We start from the raw sequence: 16915 nt of genomic DNA on the forward strand, positions 1-16915 counted from the left end.
GTTTTAGACTTCAAAGTTGCAAAGCCAGTAACAAGTCAAGTAAAGGATCAAAATCCAAAAAGACTTGCCTGAACATGAAAATTCCTTTTGGGATTTTCTGTCAAAATAAACCCTTTTTTGGAAAACAGGATTGTTACTTTTAAAAGTAGTTCTATATTTCGAAGCACTTAAAAGTAACTTTGATAAAAAGGTTGGTTAATTCAAAGCTGTTAAATTATGTTGACCATGTGATTGGAATGAGAAGACCTAAGGCAAAAATTGTCAATTGTATTCCATACTTTGGAGATATTCAAATCAGGTTCCAAGTATTCCATACTTTGGAGATGTTCAAATCAGGCTTCGAAGCAAAAATTGGTTAATTCGAAGCTCTAATTTTATTTGAATTGTGTGCATAAAATGGTCACAAGCATGCAATTGGAACATAAAATCAGATCATGCCACATAGGGAAAGAAAACCTTAGCTTTATTTATATGTAAGTAATTACATTAGAAAAGCCTACTTGGTTATGAATTCGATTTCATAATAATAGGGAATAGAAAAAGTAACACGTTCATTAAATTTAACCCAATTGTGTTCAATGAACTTATGTTATTTCTTTATTCTATCTTCTATCCTATCAAAGTTAGGTTGTTGCAGCTGGTATGCTCTTATTTGGTGAAAAAGCTGTTCAGCTTTCACCTCGAACTCTGTCTCTTTCAAGCCTTGCTCCATTTCGTCCATATTTAAATCATCCCAGTACGTGAATCCTTATTCTTGAAGTCATCATATTCTTCAATAAGGTTCTCTGCTTCGTACTGAGTCTGAATTCGATTGGCTGTGATTTTGTCCAAAGAGTCACTAGTAGTCAAAGAAATTTTGTACCAATGAAGAAAGAGTGGAAGTTGATCTGTGAAAGCTTGAAGCTCTGTCTGGGCAATGGGGTTGAGAACATAACCCCGAGTCATAACATCACATGCCCATTGGAAGTTCTTGAGAGGAATCTTGTCTCCAAGAACATTAAAAGGTAAGTAAGAGACGCAGTAAGCATAAGCTAAGCTTTGTATCACTCAAATGCAGTTGGAAAAGCTGGAGGTTGGTATGAAGGAAAAAACTGATTCTCGAAAAAAGTAAGTTTCAATTCCTTCATCCAATAAGGATTCTGAGGGAGAGGAGGTACAGAGGGATTCATCCCGAAGGAAGAGGGGAACTGGGGGTCATTCACGCATTTGAGCCAGTCAGAAGGGCAAAGTTTTTCCTTCTTAGCCAAGAATGACGAATTATGTCCTTGTGCTTCGTCTGGATGAAGAGTTTCTCACACTATCTTCGCTGGCATGGAAGACGTATACCACGCCACAAGCAAGTTGTCTTGCAGACTATGTTGGTGATCAATGGGTACACATGAGTAAACCACTGAGCTCCGAGCAGAAGGAGGAATAGAAAGGGGATCATTGAAAGGGGATCATTGAATTCAACAAATCAATGATGAATCTGTTCCCTTAATTGGGGTTCATCAGGTTTTGACCAACTTTCCCGGCCAGTGGACTGGGAGGAAAAACAGGCGGCTTTGTCCCGTGCGGAGAGTAGTGGGGCAGAAGAGGAGCTTCCAAGATCCATTCCTGTAAAATGCTTGGTCCAAAGGTTTGTAGTTGGTAGATTTTTGGTCTAAAGGTTGGTAATTTGCAAAAGTTTCCATGACTTGTATAAATGGAGGCGAAAATGATTACAGGCCTCGAAAGAACGTTAATGCATTTATTGTCCTCGTATGCTCGATCAATGTAAGAGAAGGTGTGATTGGCCATTGGGGATGTACTAGTCTTTTCGTTTACTCAAAGAATGAAAGTGCAAAGCACCAGGATTTAATGAAGTTCACTACTTCATTATTCAAAATGCAGTTATACTTCTAGAATATATAGAGTCCATGCACGTCCTAGAACGTTGGTAGGATACACTAGTCCACTAATATCACCAAGTATTGGGTACATTAGTACGTGGGGTAATGTTGGTCGTATAATTTGTAAAAGCCAATCGTAGAGTGACACGTGGCACGTAAAGGGCAATGGAGGGAATTAATGCAAGTCTCCAATCAAAGACAGACACGTGGCAGTTTGTATTGGTAGTATCGGATCTGCGTAACACTAGAACAGTCGAGAGATACAAGATGATGTGGCTTAACGGTTACTCATAAATTTAAATTAAAAATTCAGGAGGGAAGCCTATTTGCAAAGAGTGGCGTAGTGGGACTGACTGTGAGATAACATGTTTAGCAATCATGGGAGGACTATTCGACAGTTGGAAACCCACTTCGACGGCTATCATTGAAGAGTATAAATAGCAGAGAAGACCCCAGAATGAAGGACCCAGACTCAGATCCAGAAACCATTTTATTTACTTTATTTTCTTTCAAGTTTTATATTTCCAGCACTTCAATTCCTGTACTGCACTTCATTTCCTAGGGGTAATTTTTCAATAGTTTGTTGTTGTGAATCTCGTCGAAGCTGGGTCATTGTAATTTCATTGTAAGTTTTCATTTGCTTAATGAAATTCAATTTCTGAATTATATTTACTTGTTACTATTCATAATTTTCTCTTAGCAGGCTACTAATAAAAGTCCTCTTCATTGAGGCTGAAAGAACTTCCACACAATCGTTTGATAATTGGTTTAATTATAAATTTATAAGGATTAATTGATCCTTGCTGGCACAGTTAAATTTACATTACTAACTCTCGAAAGCCAAAAAAGCCAACATCAATTGATTTTGATCATCTTCATTCCATATATGCAGTGGAAAATTTTTATTACATATCTAATAAATATGAAATAAAAGTATAAATTTATAATTATTTTAAATTAGAAAAGATTATTACACCCACTATTGAATATGTAATGAAATTTTACCATTATAAATATACAACAGAGAGGGTCACAACGCTTACCGAATAACCATAGGTAGGGCTACATAAAATTCACCCAATTTGTTAAGATCACACACAATCCGTACTATTCTATCTACTAATCGCGAATTAAGCTTTAAAATTTATAATTCATCTTTGAAACAGTTCCGCTCTATTATAGTTAATACATATATATTTTTCGACCTCTAATGAAATATCAAAATAAAAATGAGTGTGAAAGAAATTTAAAAAATGAAATTTGTTACAAATTAATAGTTATATATATATATATATAATATTATGTAAAATAGTATTATATATTATATAAATATTTGATAATTACTTAAAAATATTCTTCAACCTGCCCCAAGCCGCCTAAACCATGATTTGATTATTTATCAATCTATCAATCTACGATTTTAATTAATAATTTTACTCTAAAACTGCTGAAATTGCACCAAATTCTAACAACTAAGTATACATTCACTAAATTTATTTAATCCCAATTCATAAATAAATATCTTCTTGGGAAGAGTCACTCACAAATTCAGATTCAGGTTAATCCAAAAATTATTGTTATAATTCTCGTTGATTTCTAATTGCCCCAAAAATAAAATTTAAAGCCTTGCTCCACAATAATGTGTACGTGCCCAAAGCAAAGACAGTGCAGCACAGGCAGAAACAGATCGATTCTTCCTTGGCTTTCGGAGACTTACGTTTTGGTAATTAATCTTTTCTCGTTTCCATTCTCACTCTCTGCCTGCCATATAGTTTTCATTTTAGTAGAATTAATTGTTTCTTTAACCCTCGTTGATGATCTCATCATACTTCAATTGTTCGCTACACGTCGCCATGGATTAGGGCTTTTTCTGTTGACAATGAACCAGATAACAGTTGAAGTAAAAAAAAAAAATCAACCAATTATACACACTTCTTTTGGTTTGAGTGATTTGGAGAGAAAAGAAATGAAATGGAGATAAATAGATTTCAATCACTTGTTTGGATTCTCTTATCAAATAGGAGAGAAATGGAAAGAAATACAATTCTCTCATCACTCTTTATTTTCAATCTCTAGGAGAGAAATGAAAACCAAATATTATTTTGTTATAATATCAGAACTAAATTTCGAAATTTAAACTAAAATTTATTATTACATAATCAGCTCGATTATTCGTTTGATTGTTTATAGATTGATGTAGAAGGTGATATATTGCACTCTTTTTATTTTTTTGTGAATTAACTCCATTAATTGTATATTGGGTGGCTGGGATGGGTGGAAATTTTGGTGACATTAGAAAAGAGAGTACAGAAGAGTGTTATGAGCAAGGATTTGATAATGTCCATGGTTCTTGATTTCATAATGTCCTTAGCGTGTTTGTTTATTTTAAACGACATTGAGTTAGATGGGTCATTCATGTGTCTCTTTATACTGTGTTTGGTTGAGAGATTTGAGGAGAGATTTGGAAAGGGAAATAGAAAATGTAGGTGAAATGTGAAAAAAATATACTTACATTTCACATAGTTTCACACACCTTTTCCCTTTCCCTTTCTAAATCCCTCCCCAAATGCCCCCAACCAAACATAGCATTAAGGTTGTGTTTGGATCATGAAGTTGAGTAGAGGTTTGAAAAGGGAAAGGAAAAATGTGAGGCAAATGTAAATAAAATGTAAGTCAATTTTTTCTTCATTTTCCTTTCCAAACTCTTATACAAATCTATGATCCAAACACAACGTAAAGGAATGACATGATTTCACCATTTTCTGGTAGTTCGCACGTTCCTATGCTTTCTATCGCTTGCGCTTGTGCTTGCTTTTCACTCTCAAGACAACGGTCTCTCTCCTCTAATAAAGGGAAGCAATTTGCATGGCTCTAAAGTAAAGAAAAGTTTAATAAACACACAAACACAATGCAAGGTATTGCATAAATAAGGCTGTGGAAAATATATCCTCTTTTGAGTATTGGACTGTCATCTCCATATTAGACTGAAAAAATTCAGAAGTTCTAAACCATGTTGATATGGACAGTCATCTCCATATTAAAGAACACTTGTAATTGGCTAGATGATCATGTGATTTTTGGTTATCCCTTTATTGAATTAGAAAAATTAAAAAATCATAGTACCTGGTCGTCGTCATATGTTACTTTATATGAGAACTATGATGGCTTGTGAACAATTTATATCTCACATATATTTGTACTTTGAAAAAAAGATGCAATATCCTATAATTTACATCATATAACCTGGATGTATATATATATATATATATATCTCTTTCGAATAAGCCTTTCCAAAAGTAATAATGCATTTGTTAAAAATGAATTCTTTATTGGTGTATGATTTTATCATTATATGGTATGCTGTCATAGTAAGACGTGGTTGAATGTTAAAATCTTTGGAAAATTTGATTTTGTTTCAAACTACTTATCTATTTGCATATCGTGAATTTAACCTACATGCTCTGAGTCTTTACACCTTCGTTATGTCTTCCTTTATATGTGCATCTGTGTATGCATGTATACACCCTTGTGGTCAAGTGGCCCGAGGTGGGGATTGGGCAACATATGTTGTTTGTCTCCAATTCCCCTTAACTAAACTCACATGCTCTTCTCTATGTGGTTTAAATATTTTTCTGCTGATGATGAGTTTCACTTGTTCAAAATTAAAAATTTCCTTGACATACAACGTTGTAGGGACCTGAGTTCATTTATTATTTTATTTCTGTATCTGTATTTCAGTGTTTGTATGTTGGCCCAAGATTTATGGCAATTGTTATTATTCATGATCAACTTATGTTGTCAGCTGGCCAAAATAATTTGAAGTTGAAATTCGATCCATTCCATAACTCTAGTCCAGAGATGTAGAGGTGGTGGAATGGATTATATAAAAAGGTTGTGTGGAGGAGAGACAATGATGTGGGACGAATAGGGATTACTTTCCCTCAAGTAGTGAGCACGGGATAAATACACTGGCAGCAACAACAATAGATTTATAGGGCTGGATTTAGTGGGATTTTGTGGCTGCAAAAGTATTAAAAATATAGGAGTTTAAGGGTTTGTAAAAAGGTAGGATTTTGGGAATGAAAACACAAATGTTTCGTGGCTGTTGTGTGGCTGTTGGGTGTCTGTTCTCGGTACTGTGAACAATGATGTGAGAAGAAAGAGAAGTATTGGAAGAAGAAGACAGAGAGAGAGGTGTTTCACCCTCACAAGGGTTAGGCCAATCACACACAAACACAATCTCAAATTCTCATAACATCAACTATTCTATTAAATCATTGAGATTATACATATATTTATAGGCTAAAGACTCTCCTAATTCTATAAGGACTAAAACTCAAATTTAGAAACTAAAAATATTTGGCAACTACTAATATTGTAGACCAACTATGACTTTCAATTCTACCTCAATCATAGTAGGAAACTTTAATGACTTATAATTCTACTTCAATATCAAAATAGAAATTTTGATTTTTTGACCACTAAGATTATTCTAGATATAATAAAACACATATAATGATCCAATTTAATAACTTGGCCCGAAATAAAATCCATGGGCAACCCTACAACCTATGTCCGGCAATGTTGAAATTACCATAATACCCTTAACTACTAAAACCTACTATAATGATATAGAGACTCAAAATTATTCCAAATCTTCAATTCTTGATGCCCTAAATTGTACTTCATGTGAAATTTCAGATTTGCTCTTTTTTTTCTTTCCATGATTTTCATCAGAAAATGGAAGGAAAAGATTCCCATGCAAATGGCAACTTGTCAGTGGAGTTTGAAGGTGAATTGGAAAGAAGGCAGCACTGTGAATCTTTTGAAATGTCACAGGTCCCAAGGACAGATGGTTTGGATGGGCCTTTCATGATGCCCCTTTTACCAGCTCCAAATGTGGATCGGTTTAATTCAAAGGCATCTGTTGTCTTGACTGGAACAGCTACAAGAGGGGGAACTGGGCCAGCTGTTGGAGCTGTGGACATTGGAGTCGGCAAATCTGCATATTTTTTTCGGGTTGCTCTGCCTGGGGTCAGGAAGGATCCAGGTTTGTTGCTCTCCCCCTGTTTAATGATTTTGCTATATAAATGTTTGTACTATTTCTTACCAAAAGGCAACTCCTTAAGTTGCATGGGATTAAAAACCCAAATTTCTCTGCGTTGCATACTATAATAGAACTGTGTTAGGGACATTCAATTCAAGCTAAGGATGAGAATCCAATTTAAGGATTCCAAAACATTGGGTTGCACTTTGTGTTTTTGTATTTTCTTGCATAAGTATTTGTGTCAATGAAGTATACATGATTCATTGATATTATATAATTGTTTTTGGTTATATTTTAACACCCTTGAGTAACTCCATGAGCTTTAAGAAGTACTAAATAATACATTATAGAGATATATCATTAGCTTAGAGTTACCTATATGACACATGAGTGGGGTACTGAAATGCATTCAAATAGACATCAGAAGGCTAGGAATTTGTGTTCATGTTGTAAACTGATGTGTGTATTCAAGATGGTGTGGCCATATGTTTTTTCCATCATATGACTTTTACTCACTCTTGTTACATGTAAATATTGATAAGCAACAATTTTGCTGAAGTTCTTTGGAATACTGCTCGTCTATCAGTTTATGATATTTATCTCTCCTCAATGAGATTTTGGGAATACCTTACTACATATGCATTCACACAATAGTATGTATTTTTTTTTAATGAAAAGACAGAATTGTCTTTTATACATGGTCCACTCACATATTGAACTCGTTTTATTCTCGATGTCTTAAATTCTTAAAATAAAATATGTAAATGATTTTTATTTGATCTTGGGACAAACAAGGAGCTATTCCTAAGACCTCTGCATTTGCGACTGCAAGCTTTGCAATAATGGGCAGTTGAATCCTAGGTGTAAGCCACCATAACTCGTTGCACCAAGTCACGTATTCAAAGAGGTGTGATCTACTCTTAACGACAATGAATACACATGCCTTTACCAATAAGTTTTTTTTTTTTTGTAATTTTTCATAGTTCAATTATTACAATTATCTATAGGATTTCATCTAATTTATATTAGTTATTTTTTTAAAATTTTTTTTAGTAATAATTCAAACCGCTGTTTTACTACAGTATGCATTATGTTACAGATGCTTTTCATTTTAACCAAGATTATAGATGGAGGAAATTAGGGACGGATCCAAGATTATCACTATAGGGGTGCAAAGTATGTTTGGGGGTGTAAAACCTTATAATTTTAAATTATTTTAAATTTTCTAGTATAATATATGATATTTTTCAAATTTTTAGGGGTCCCCTAGATCCATTCTTGGAGGAAATGGGTGCATGTCTGGGGATTTTGGCATTTGTTTGACACCAAGAGACCATGTACTCTTACACTTGGACCAATTCAATGTAAAGCTATTGCAACCAATGCATGTTGGCTGCAGCAGTATAATTCTTACAAGAGTTTTTATCTCAGATAATGTGTTTCCCTTTCTTTAAAGAATTGCCCAGTCCTAGAAGTTTTGAAAACTTAAGATTGATTGCCTATGAGGCATGCAAGACCTCTCATGCAACATAAACCTACACGTGCTGAACAAGTTGTCCAGGCAAACCATATCTGGGCCTGAGTATACCTATGCACTTAAAGGACCATATACACATTATTTTATGTGGTGTGCAACTGCATGTTATAGAGAACACCTATACATCTTGTAAAGGATCTTACAATTCACAAAATTACATGTTTGTCAAACATATCATATATGGAACACGCTTGTCCACATGTTGGACACGCCATGTGGCTTGTCAATTTTTTAAATTACTATTTATTTATTTATTTTTTTTTGCGTGACACTTTGGGGGACACTTCACGAACGTGTCTAGTGTTTGAACACGTCTCAGGACACCTTTGGGAGGGTTTTTTTTATATTTATTGTTATTTAATTTAAAAAGATGATTTGACTAAGGTAAAATATATGAAAATTAAGAGGAATGAAAGTGGAAAAATAAGAATACACCCACATATACATTGATGCTTCTTATTTTTTTGTGCCCTAAATTTAAATTCATATGCATAGGAAATAAAAATATATAAAAAAATTATTTTTTTGCTGTACTTTGCCGTCTCTATATACTTTTTTTTTTTCCTTCCAATTTTTCCGTGTCCTGGGCCCATGTCTGTGTCTATGCTTCTTAAGTCTAGAGCATGCTTATGAAAGGAACTTGGTTGACCCTATTGAACATTGCTTTGTTTTTTTTTTTTGTTAAATTATACTTTGCACCCCTGCATTTTGTACCAAATCTCACTGTAGTCCCTACACATGAAATCATGACAGTTAACTCCCTGCACTTTTGGTCAAATCTCACTTTAGTCCTTACACATGAAATCACGACAGTCAACCCTCTGCACTTTTACTCAAATCTCATTTTGATCCCTACACAAGTGTAAATGTCTCTCTTCTGTAACTTCATTTTTAAATCTTTAACAAAATCCAGTAATGTGACAAAAATGTGACTATGAAATAAAGGTAAAAGACGAAAAACATTTATGTTTCTCACCAATACACTTTGTCCTACGTGATAAGCACATAAGAGTTATATAATACAATATATATATATATATATATATATATATATATGTTGAATGTATAGATGAGATGACGAAGAAGAAGAATAAGAAGAAGGAATAGAACAAGAGAAAGCTACTGTAGATTATTGATTCAAAAACTTAGGGTTTCCCCCTTACACACAACTACTTATACTAATAAGAATAATACACAAAGACCAAACTACCCCTAACACTTAACACTCTCCCTCAAGTTGGTGCAAAGATGTTTCTTATGCCCAACTTGCAACAAATATGGTGAAAGACTTTACTACTAAGACCCTTAGTAAAAACATCCACTAGTTGATCTTCAGACTTAACAAAAGGCACACATATCACACCCTTATTCAATTTCTCCTTAATGAAATGTCTGTCAATTTCAATATGCTTAGTCCGGTCATGTTGAACAGGATTGTGTGCAATACTAATAGCAGCCTTGTTGTCGCAATACAAAGTCATGGGACCACTCCAATCAAGCCCTATATCACTCAACAAAGATTGAAGCCACATTAGTTTACATGTTCCATGTGCCATAGCCCTGTATTCAGCTTCAGCACTAGATCTAGAAACGACCCCCTGCTTCTTACTACGCCATGTGACTAGATTTCCCCCTACAAAAGCACAATAACCGGATGTAGAGCGTCGGTCATCTATAGAGCCTGCCCAATCTGCATCTGTGAATGCTTCCAACCTCAAGTGACCATGATTAGAGAACAAAATTCCTTTTCTAGGGGCAGATTTAAGGTACCTCAAAATGCGATAGACTGCATCCAAATGAGTTACACGAGGATCATGCATAAACTGACTCACTATTCCAACTGCATAGGCAATATCTGGACGAGTATGAGAGAGATATATCAGTCTTCCCACAAGTCTTTGGTACCTTTCCTTCTCCACAGGCTCACCAATTCCACTACAAAGATGATGATTAGTCTCAATTGGTGAATCAGCTGGTCTGCAGCCCAACATGCCCGTTTCCTCAAGAAAATCTAGAATGTACTTCCTTTGAGAAATAAAGATGCCTTTGTCAGATCTAGCAACTTCAATCCCAAGAAAGTATCTCAATGGACCAAGTTCTTTTATCTCAAACTCCTTGGCTAACTGCATCTTGAGATGGGTCACCTCCTCCTCATCATTACCTGTCACAACTATGTCATCCACCTATACAATAAGCACTGTTACCTTATGTACATTGCGTTTGACAAACAAAGTGTGATCCGCATTGCTTTGCTGATACCCAAATCCCAGCATTGCCTTGAGGAATCTACCAAACCAGGCTCTAGGAGATTGTTTCAAACCGTACAAAGCCTTCTTTAATCTACAAACCTTTCCAACTGTAGACTGAGATGAGAATCCTGGAGGTACATCCATATATACCTCCTCTTCCAAATCCCCATGAAGAAAAGCATTCTTCACATCTAGTTGTTGTAGAGACCATCCCAAATTAGCCGCACATGATAGAATAGCTCGAATGGAATTCATCTTTGCTACCGGGGCAAAAGTTTCTTAATAATCTATTCCATATGTTTGGGTAAATCCCTTGGCCACTAGTCTTGCTTTGTACCGTTCAATCGTCCTATCTGCATTGTGCTTAATGGTGAACACCCACTTACATCCGACTGGGTGTTTCCCATTTGGAAGTGACACCAACTCCCATGTGTTATTTTTACTCAAAGCTTGCATCTCTTCTACCATAGCTACCTTCCACTTAGGATCTTTGATGGCTTCTTTCCAACCCTGCGGAATACACACAGAAGAAAGGGACGAAACAAAAGCACGATACGTAGAAGACAACGAATCATATAACACGAATTTAGAAATAGGGTGTTGAGTATAAGCTCTAACCCCCTTTTTGAGAGCAATAGGAAGACTCAAATCATCCGTAATAGGACCATCAACAACAGGTGAAGAAATGAGATGAGGATTATTACCTGAAGAGTTAGTGGAAACTGGGTGTGGAACTGGCATAGGAGATGATGATTGACTTGGTGGCACAAGAGAAGCCGGCTCTTTCTGACGCCGTGAATAAGTCTTAAGATCAGCTTTGTCCAAACGACCACCGATATCCGACTCCTCATCAACAGAACTCCTAGGCTCCCCCTCACCACAAATAATGGCCTGTTGAGGAGGAAGGAAAAAAGACAACTCAACAGAACTCCTAGGCTCCCCCTCACCACAAGAGAGAGCGAGCAACCTCAAGTAGATGGCCATTCTTACATTCAGCAACTCCATTCTGTTCAGGAGTGCCAACACAACTAGTCTGATAAAGAATGCTATGGTCGTCGAGGTATGCCCGGAAAGCGCCATCAACATACTCAGTCCCATTATCATTCCTAAGAATTTTGATAGTAGCATTGAAGAGATTGGATACCATTTTATGAAAACTTTTGTAGCATGAGAAAGCTTCATTTTTTGTACGAAGTAAATAAACCAAGTCACACGGGAATAACAATCAATGAATGTGACAAACCATCGATAACCAGAGGTAGAAACAACAGGGGACGGACCCCACACATCGGTATGAATAAGCATAAAAGGAAAAGTACTTCTTTTATTAATTGAAGGATAACAAGTACGTTAATGCTTAGCAAGCTCACAAGCATTACAAACAAAGTTATTCCTAGGACAATCACGAACTAATAAAGGAAAAAGTTTCTTTAAAATGCTAAAGGAAGGATGCCCCAAACGGCGATGCCACTGATGAAGGAGACGAAGGGAGGAGCCAGAAGTGCATTGAAGAGCCTGAGAGGACAAAGGTGAGGCAGGTATGGCATCCAGAAAGTACAGACCACTTTGTGCTTTACCACTGCCAATCATTTTCCCCGTAGCCAGTTCCTGAAAGACACAATGAGTCGGAAAAAAGGTTATAGAGCAATTGAGAGCAATAGTAAGACTACTAACAGAAAGTAAGTTAGTTGAAAAATTTGGAACATGAAGAACAGATGAAAGCGAAAGTAAAGAGGTGCAACGAACAGAACCCTTGCCGCAGATAGAAGATAAAGTGCCATCAGCCACTCTAACCTTATCTCGCCCAAAACTAGGTGAATAAGAATGGAAAAAACTAGAAGTACTCGTCATGCGATCGGTAGCACCGGAATCAATGATCCAAGGAGACGACGAAGAAGCACTGAGGGCACTAGCAGAAATACCTGTGTGAGCAAAGTTGGAAAAGGCAGAAGAGGAAGAAGCTAAGGCAGATGAAGAAGCAAGTCGAGCCATCAAACGTCTGAGAGTGTGAAGCGCATCCGGGGAAATAGAACTAGCATCATTCGAGGCACTAGCAGTAGTCTCAGAAACATGTGCTTGAGGACAAACACCACCACCACGACCACGGCCTCGAGTAGGGCGGCCATGCAACTTCCAACAGTGGTCTTTATCATGTCTATCTTTCCCACAATACTCACACTTCAACCGGTCTCGATCAACCAATGGACCCTTACCACCACCTGGAGGCAGAAAAGGTGGAGTATCACGTGACTTGGGGCCGACAACCATCGCTGACCGATCCAGAACAGGAGCATGCACCATAGCACTACGACGACTCTCCTCCTGCTGAACCAGGGCATAAGCCTCACGCAATGTAGGAAACAGAGAGCGACCCAACACCTGAACCCGTATCTGATCATACTCCAAATTTAGACCAGCAAGAAAGTCATACACCCGCTCCTTCTCCACAGCCTGCTGAAACATAGTGGCATCCTTGGAGCAAACTGGCTGGAAACTCTGGTAGAAATCTAGCTCTTGCCACAAACCACTCAACTCAGCATAGTAGACTGCCAGAGAGCGATCCTTCTGATCCAAACCCCTAATCGTCTTACGCAATTCATAGGCCTGTGCATCATTCCCTTGTTGAGAATACATTTGAGAGGCAGCTATCCAGATCTTGTGAGCAGTATCCATCAAGAGAAAAGTCCGACTAATGGTAGGCTCCATAGAATTGATGAGCCAGGTCATAACTAAAGCATTCTCAGAAATCCATTGAGCAGATAAAATACTATCCTCAGTAGGTGGCTGGGTACTACTACCAGTAATATAGCCAGTCAAACGCCGGGCGGCAATGGCAAGACTACAGGAGCGGGACCAAATCAAGTAATTAAGACCATTAAGTTTGACCGGACTAATCTGGAGAGAAGGACTATCACCAAGAGTCAGACCACGACTCAGTCCACTCTCCTCCTTGACCTTAGAGTCCTGACCCAAGCTGTCAGCCATGAGATGAGAAAAGAGGATGCAAAAAACACAAGCCGGATATCAAACAAGTTCACAAATCACCCAACTAGCACACCAAACACCTTCTAAGGCTAAAACAGTCCAAAAGAAGCCCAGAACAGAGCAACCAGATCAACTATAAGTCAGAAAACCGAAGCAGAGCATCTGAACAGCGATAAAAATCCAAGATAGGGCCAAAATACATCAAACCAGGGACAACAAACCCCTCTAAGGTTCCAGTCGGCTCCCAAGGATAGGAGAAGAAGGGACAAAACCAGAAAAAAGAGGGTCAAACAGTGATTTTCGAAAAATCACCCAATTTTGACGAAAAATCAAAAAAATTAGAAAATTCAATCAATAATGACCAAATAATCAAAATGAGATTATAGGGTGATTACCCATTAAATTTCGAGCATACTGTAATTTTTTTTTTTTTTTTTTTTTTTTTTTTTTTTTTTGTGTGGCTATGACAGACGTACCAGGAACTATATGGGGCTGTAAGGAACAATCTTCAAGGAGGAAGATAGTGCTCTGATACCATGTTGAATGTATAGATGAGAAGACGAAGAAGAAGAATAAGAAGAAGGAATAGAACAAGAGAAAGCTGTTGTAGATTATTGATTCAAAAACTTAGGGTTTCCCCCTTACACACAACTACTTATACTAATAAGAATAATACATAAAGACCAAACTACCCCTAACACTTAACAATATATGTTTGTATGGTAAAAAATGGGATAAAAGGTAAGAAAGTAGAGCTTTTGAAATAAATAGAAAATTGTAACAAAGAAATCAAAGAGAAAGAAAGATGAATAGACAAAAGATTGTGTTACCGTGAAAAATTGAGCTTCGTGATTCTAATTTATACAAAATCCTAGTTCATCTTCTTAATTGTTCACAACCTGCATTTTGTTTTAGTTTAATACAATCATATTTTGATGTAAATTTTGGGATAAAGTGTGTATTGGTGGAAAATGTAAATGATTTTCTTTTCTTACCATCATGTCATAACATTCTTATCACATGCTAAAGATTTAAACAATTGAATAATAGAAAGGGGACATTGACACTTGTATAGGAACCAAATTGAGATTTATAGGGGATTGACGGTAACAATTTCATGTGCAGGGATTAAAGTAGGATTTGACTGGAAGTGCGGGGGATTGACTGTTATAATTTCATGTGTAGGGGCCAAAGTGAGATTTGGGCCAAAGTGTAATTTACCCTTTTGTTTTGGTTTGTTTTGTTCTTTGAAGAGGGTGGTAAGAACACTATGCTGCACCACATGGGCAAATATTAAGTAAAAAATGATGGTCTTTTAATGGATCTGCATTGTTGGAAATTATGGTGATTACCAATTAGTTATAGGTATTTTTTGGATGGTGGGCAATATCTAGATAACCTTTATAAAAGATAATCATGAGAGCTTGTTGTGGTCAGCTAGCTTCCTAAATTTTTTAAAAGGAAACTATAAATAAGATAGCTTGAAATAATTTGCTCAGAACATAATTGATTCAAATAATGTTATTGGTAGATCCCATCAATAATTTTCAGATATTGAATAGAAGTGCTCGAGTTATGGCATTTGTATTTGGAGTCAATACATGTAGTTAATAACAGTGACTATTGTTTTGCTTCAAGAAACCTGTGAACATATGATTTTCTATTTGTATTCTTTTTGAGTTAAAAACAGAACGCATCTTACATTTGGGATGGTTTAATTCTTTTTCATCTGACTGATAACGTTTGTTGCTGCAGGTCAGTTCAGCTGTGCTATTGAACGTGATGGAAAGGTCCACTTACGAGGTGTGACAACGACTGGTGGAAGAACTGTTTTCAGACATTCTCGTGTTTATGAAATGAAATTCCAGCAACAATGCCCACCCGGACCATTCACACTTTCTTTCAGTCTGCCAGGACCTGTTGATCCAAGGCTTTTTTCACCCATCTTCAAATCTGATGGAATTCTTGAAGCTATCATCATGAAATATGAGTAATACATCATGTTCAGGTATCTGTTGGTTGAGTCTATAGCTCGATGTTGTTAGAGCATAACCTAGTTGAACACTATGGCATACATCCCGATGTTGTTAGAGCATAACCTAGTTGAACACTATGGCATACGTCTCTCTCTCTCTCTGATCTGGGTGAACTACAATGGGGTTGCTGTCTTGACAGCCCATTTCAGAAAACATCTGAGATGTGTACATATTGTGTATGCTGCTTGGTCTGGTATGAATGGTGTTCATATTTTACGCAGATGATCTGTACATTGTAACATGCATGGATGCTGAATTTTGGAGGTTATTATTGTTTACAAATTTCCTGAATCAACTTCCATTAATTTGACAGGAATGTTGTGTTTGGTTGGGGGATTTGGGGAAAGATTTGGAAAGGGAAAGGGAAAAGGTGTGTGAAACTATGTGAAATATAGACATGATTTATTCACATTTCACCTACATTTTCTATTTCTCTTTCCAAATCCCTTCCCAAATCCCCCAACCAAACACAGCAGAAATGTCTCGATAGCATTTCTTATGATGTTTAGTTGCTGAAAGAAATTTCAGCAACAATACCCACCCTCTTTCTATCTATACAAATTAATTTATTTGATGAGATAAAAAAAGTCAGTTTGAGTCGGCTAAAATTTTACATGATACATGGATCATGAATTTTATGTTTTTCAGCTCACATTTTCCAAAATTTCCAACCAACCATTGAAATCCAGATGATGTGGAAACAAAGTAATACTGACATTAGAAATACCACTTTGCTAGACCCATATGAAAATGATTGTTTTTAAGGACGATATGAAAATGATTTATGGGTTAAACAATTAAATAGTATATATTTATTTCTCTGAGTCAAAAACAGAAAAAAAAAAGAAAAAAAAAAAGGTCAATTTATCATTTGAATTTTGAAATACTATATATCTATCTATTACTATTTTCAAAGTTTGAATAGTTTGTCATATTTTTTATTTTTTTTAAATCTTAATTTTATCCTCTCAAATCTATTATATTTTTTAAAAGTCATGAAGAGTTTTATATAAATCATCTCTTTGTTTTTGGAGTAGCAAATATGTCTACTTTCAAGAGTCTTACATAAATATAAATAACTTGTCTCCCTTCTTATCATAAATAATAATTTTTTAAAAAAAAACTCTATCTCCTTATTTTTTCCATTGATGATAATTGAAGAATAAAAAATAATTACTCTTTCTTATTTC

The 16915-nt window shown here is 36.1% G+C and overlaps 1 protein-coding gene across 4 annotated transcripts; it reads left to right on the plus strand.

Annotated features, from left to right (window-relative positions):
• The first annotated feature begins 3360 nt into the window (after nucleotides 1-3360).
• Nucleotides 3361-16016, plus strand: LOC114310352 (increased DNA methylation 3). Of its 4 annotated transcripts, none has more exons than XM_028256320.2 (3): nucleotides 3361-3594; nucleotides 6573-6921; nucleotides 15445-16016. In XM_028256320.2, the coding sequence occupies exons 1-3, from the start codon at nucleotides 3511-3513 to the stop codon at nucleotides 15681-15683; spliced, it is 672 nt and encodes a 223-aa protein (XP_028112121.2). In that variant the 5' UTR covers nucleotides 3361-3510; the 3' UTR covers nucleotides 15684-16016. The 4 variants fall into 4 exon arrangements, with proteins under 4 accessions (XP_028112121.2, XP_028112122.2, XP_082729429.1 ...); XM_028256321.2 differs by having other exon boundaries at nucleotides 6609-6921; XM_082873303.1 differs by lacking the exon at nucleotides 15445-16016 and adding an exon at nucleotides 14815-15018 and having other exon boundaries at nucleotides 3393-3594.
• The last annotated feature ends 899 nt before the right edge of the window (nucleotides 16017-16915 follow it).

Source organism: Camellia sinensis, chromosome 6 (genome assembly GCF_055761805.1).
Source record: "Camellia sinensis isolate YWXY chromosome 6, ASM5576180v1, whole genome shotgun sequence".
Classification (NCBI taxonomy): Eukaryota; Viridiplantae; Streptophyta; class Magnoliopsida; order Ericales; family Theaceae; genus Camellia; species Camellia sinensis.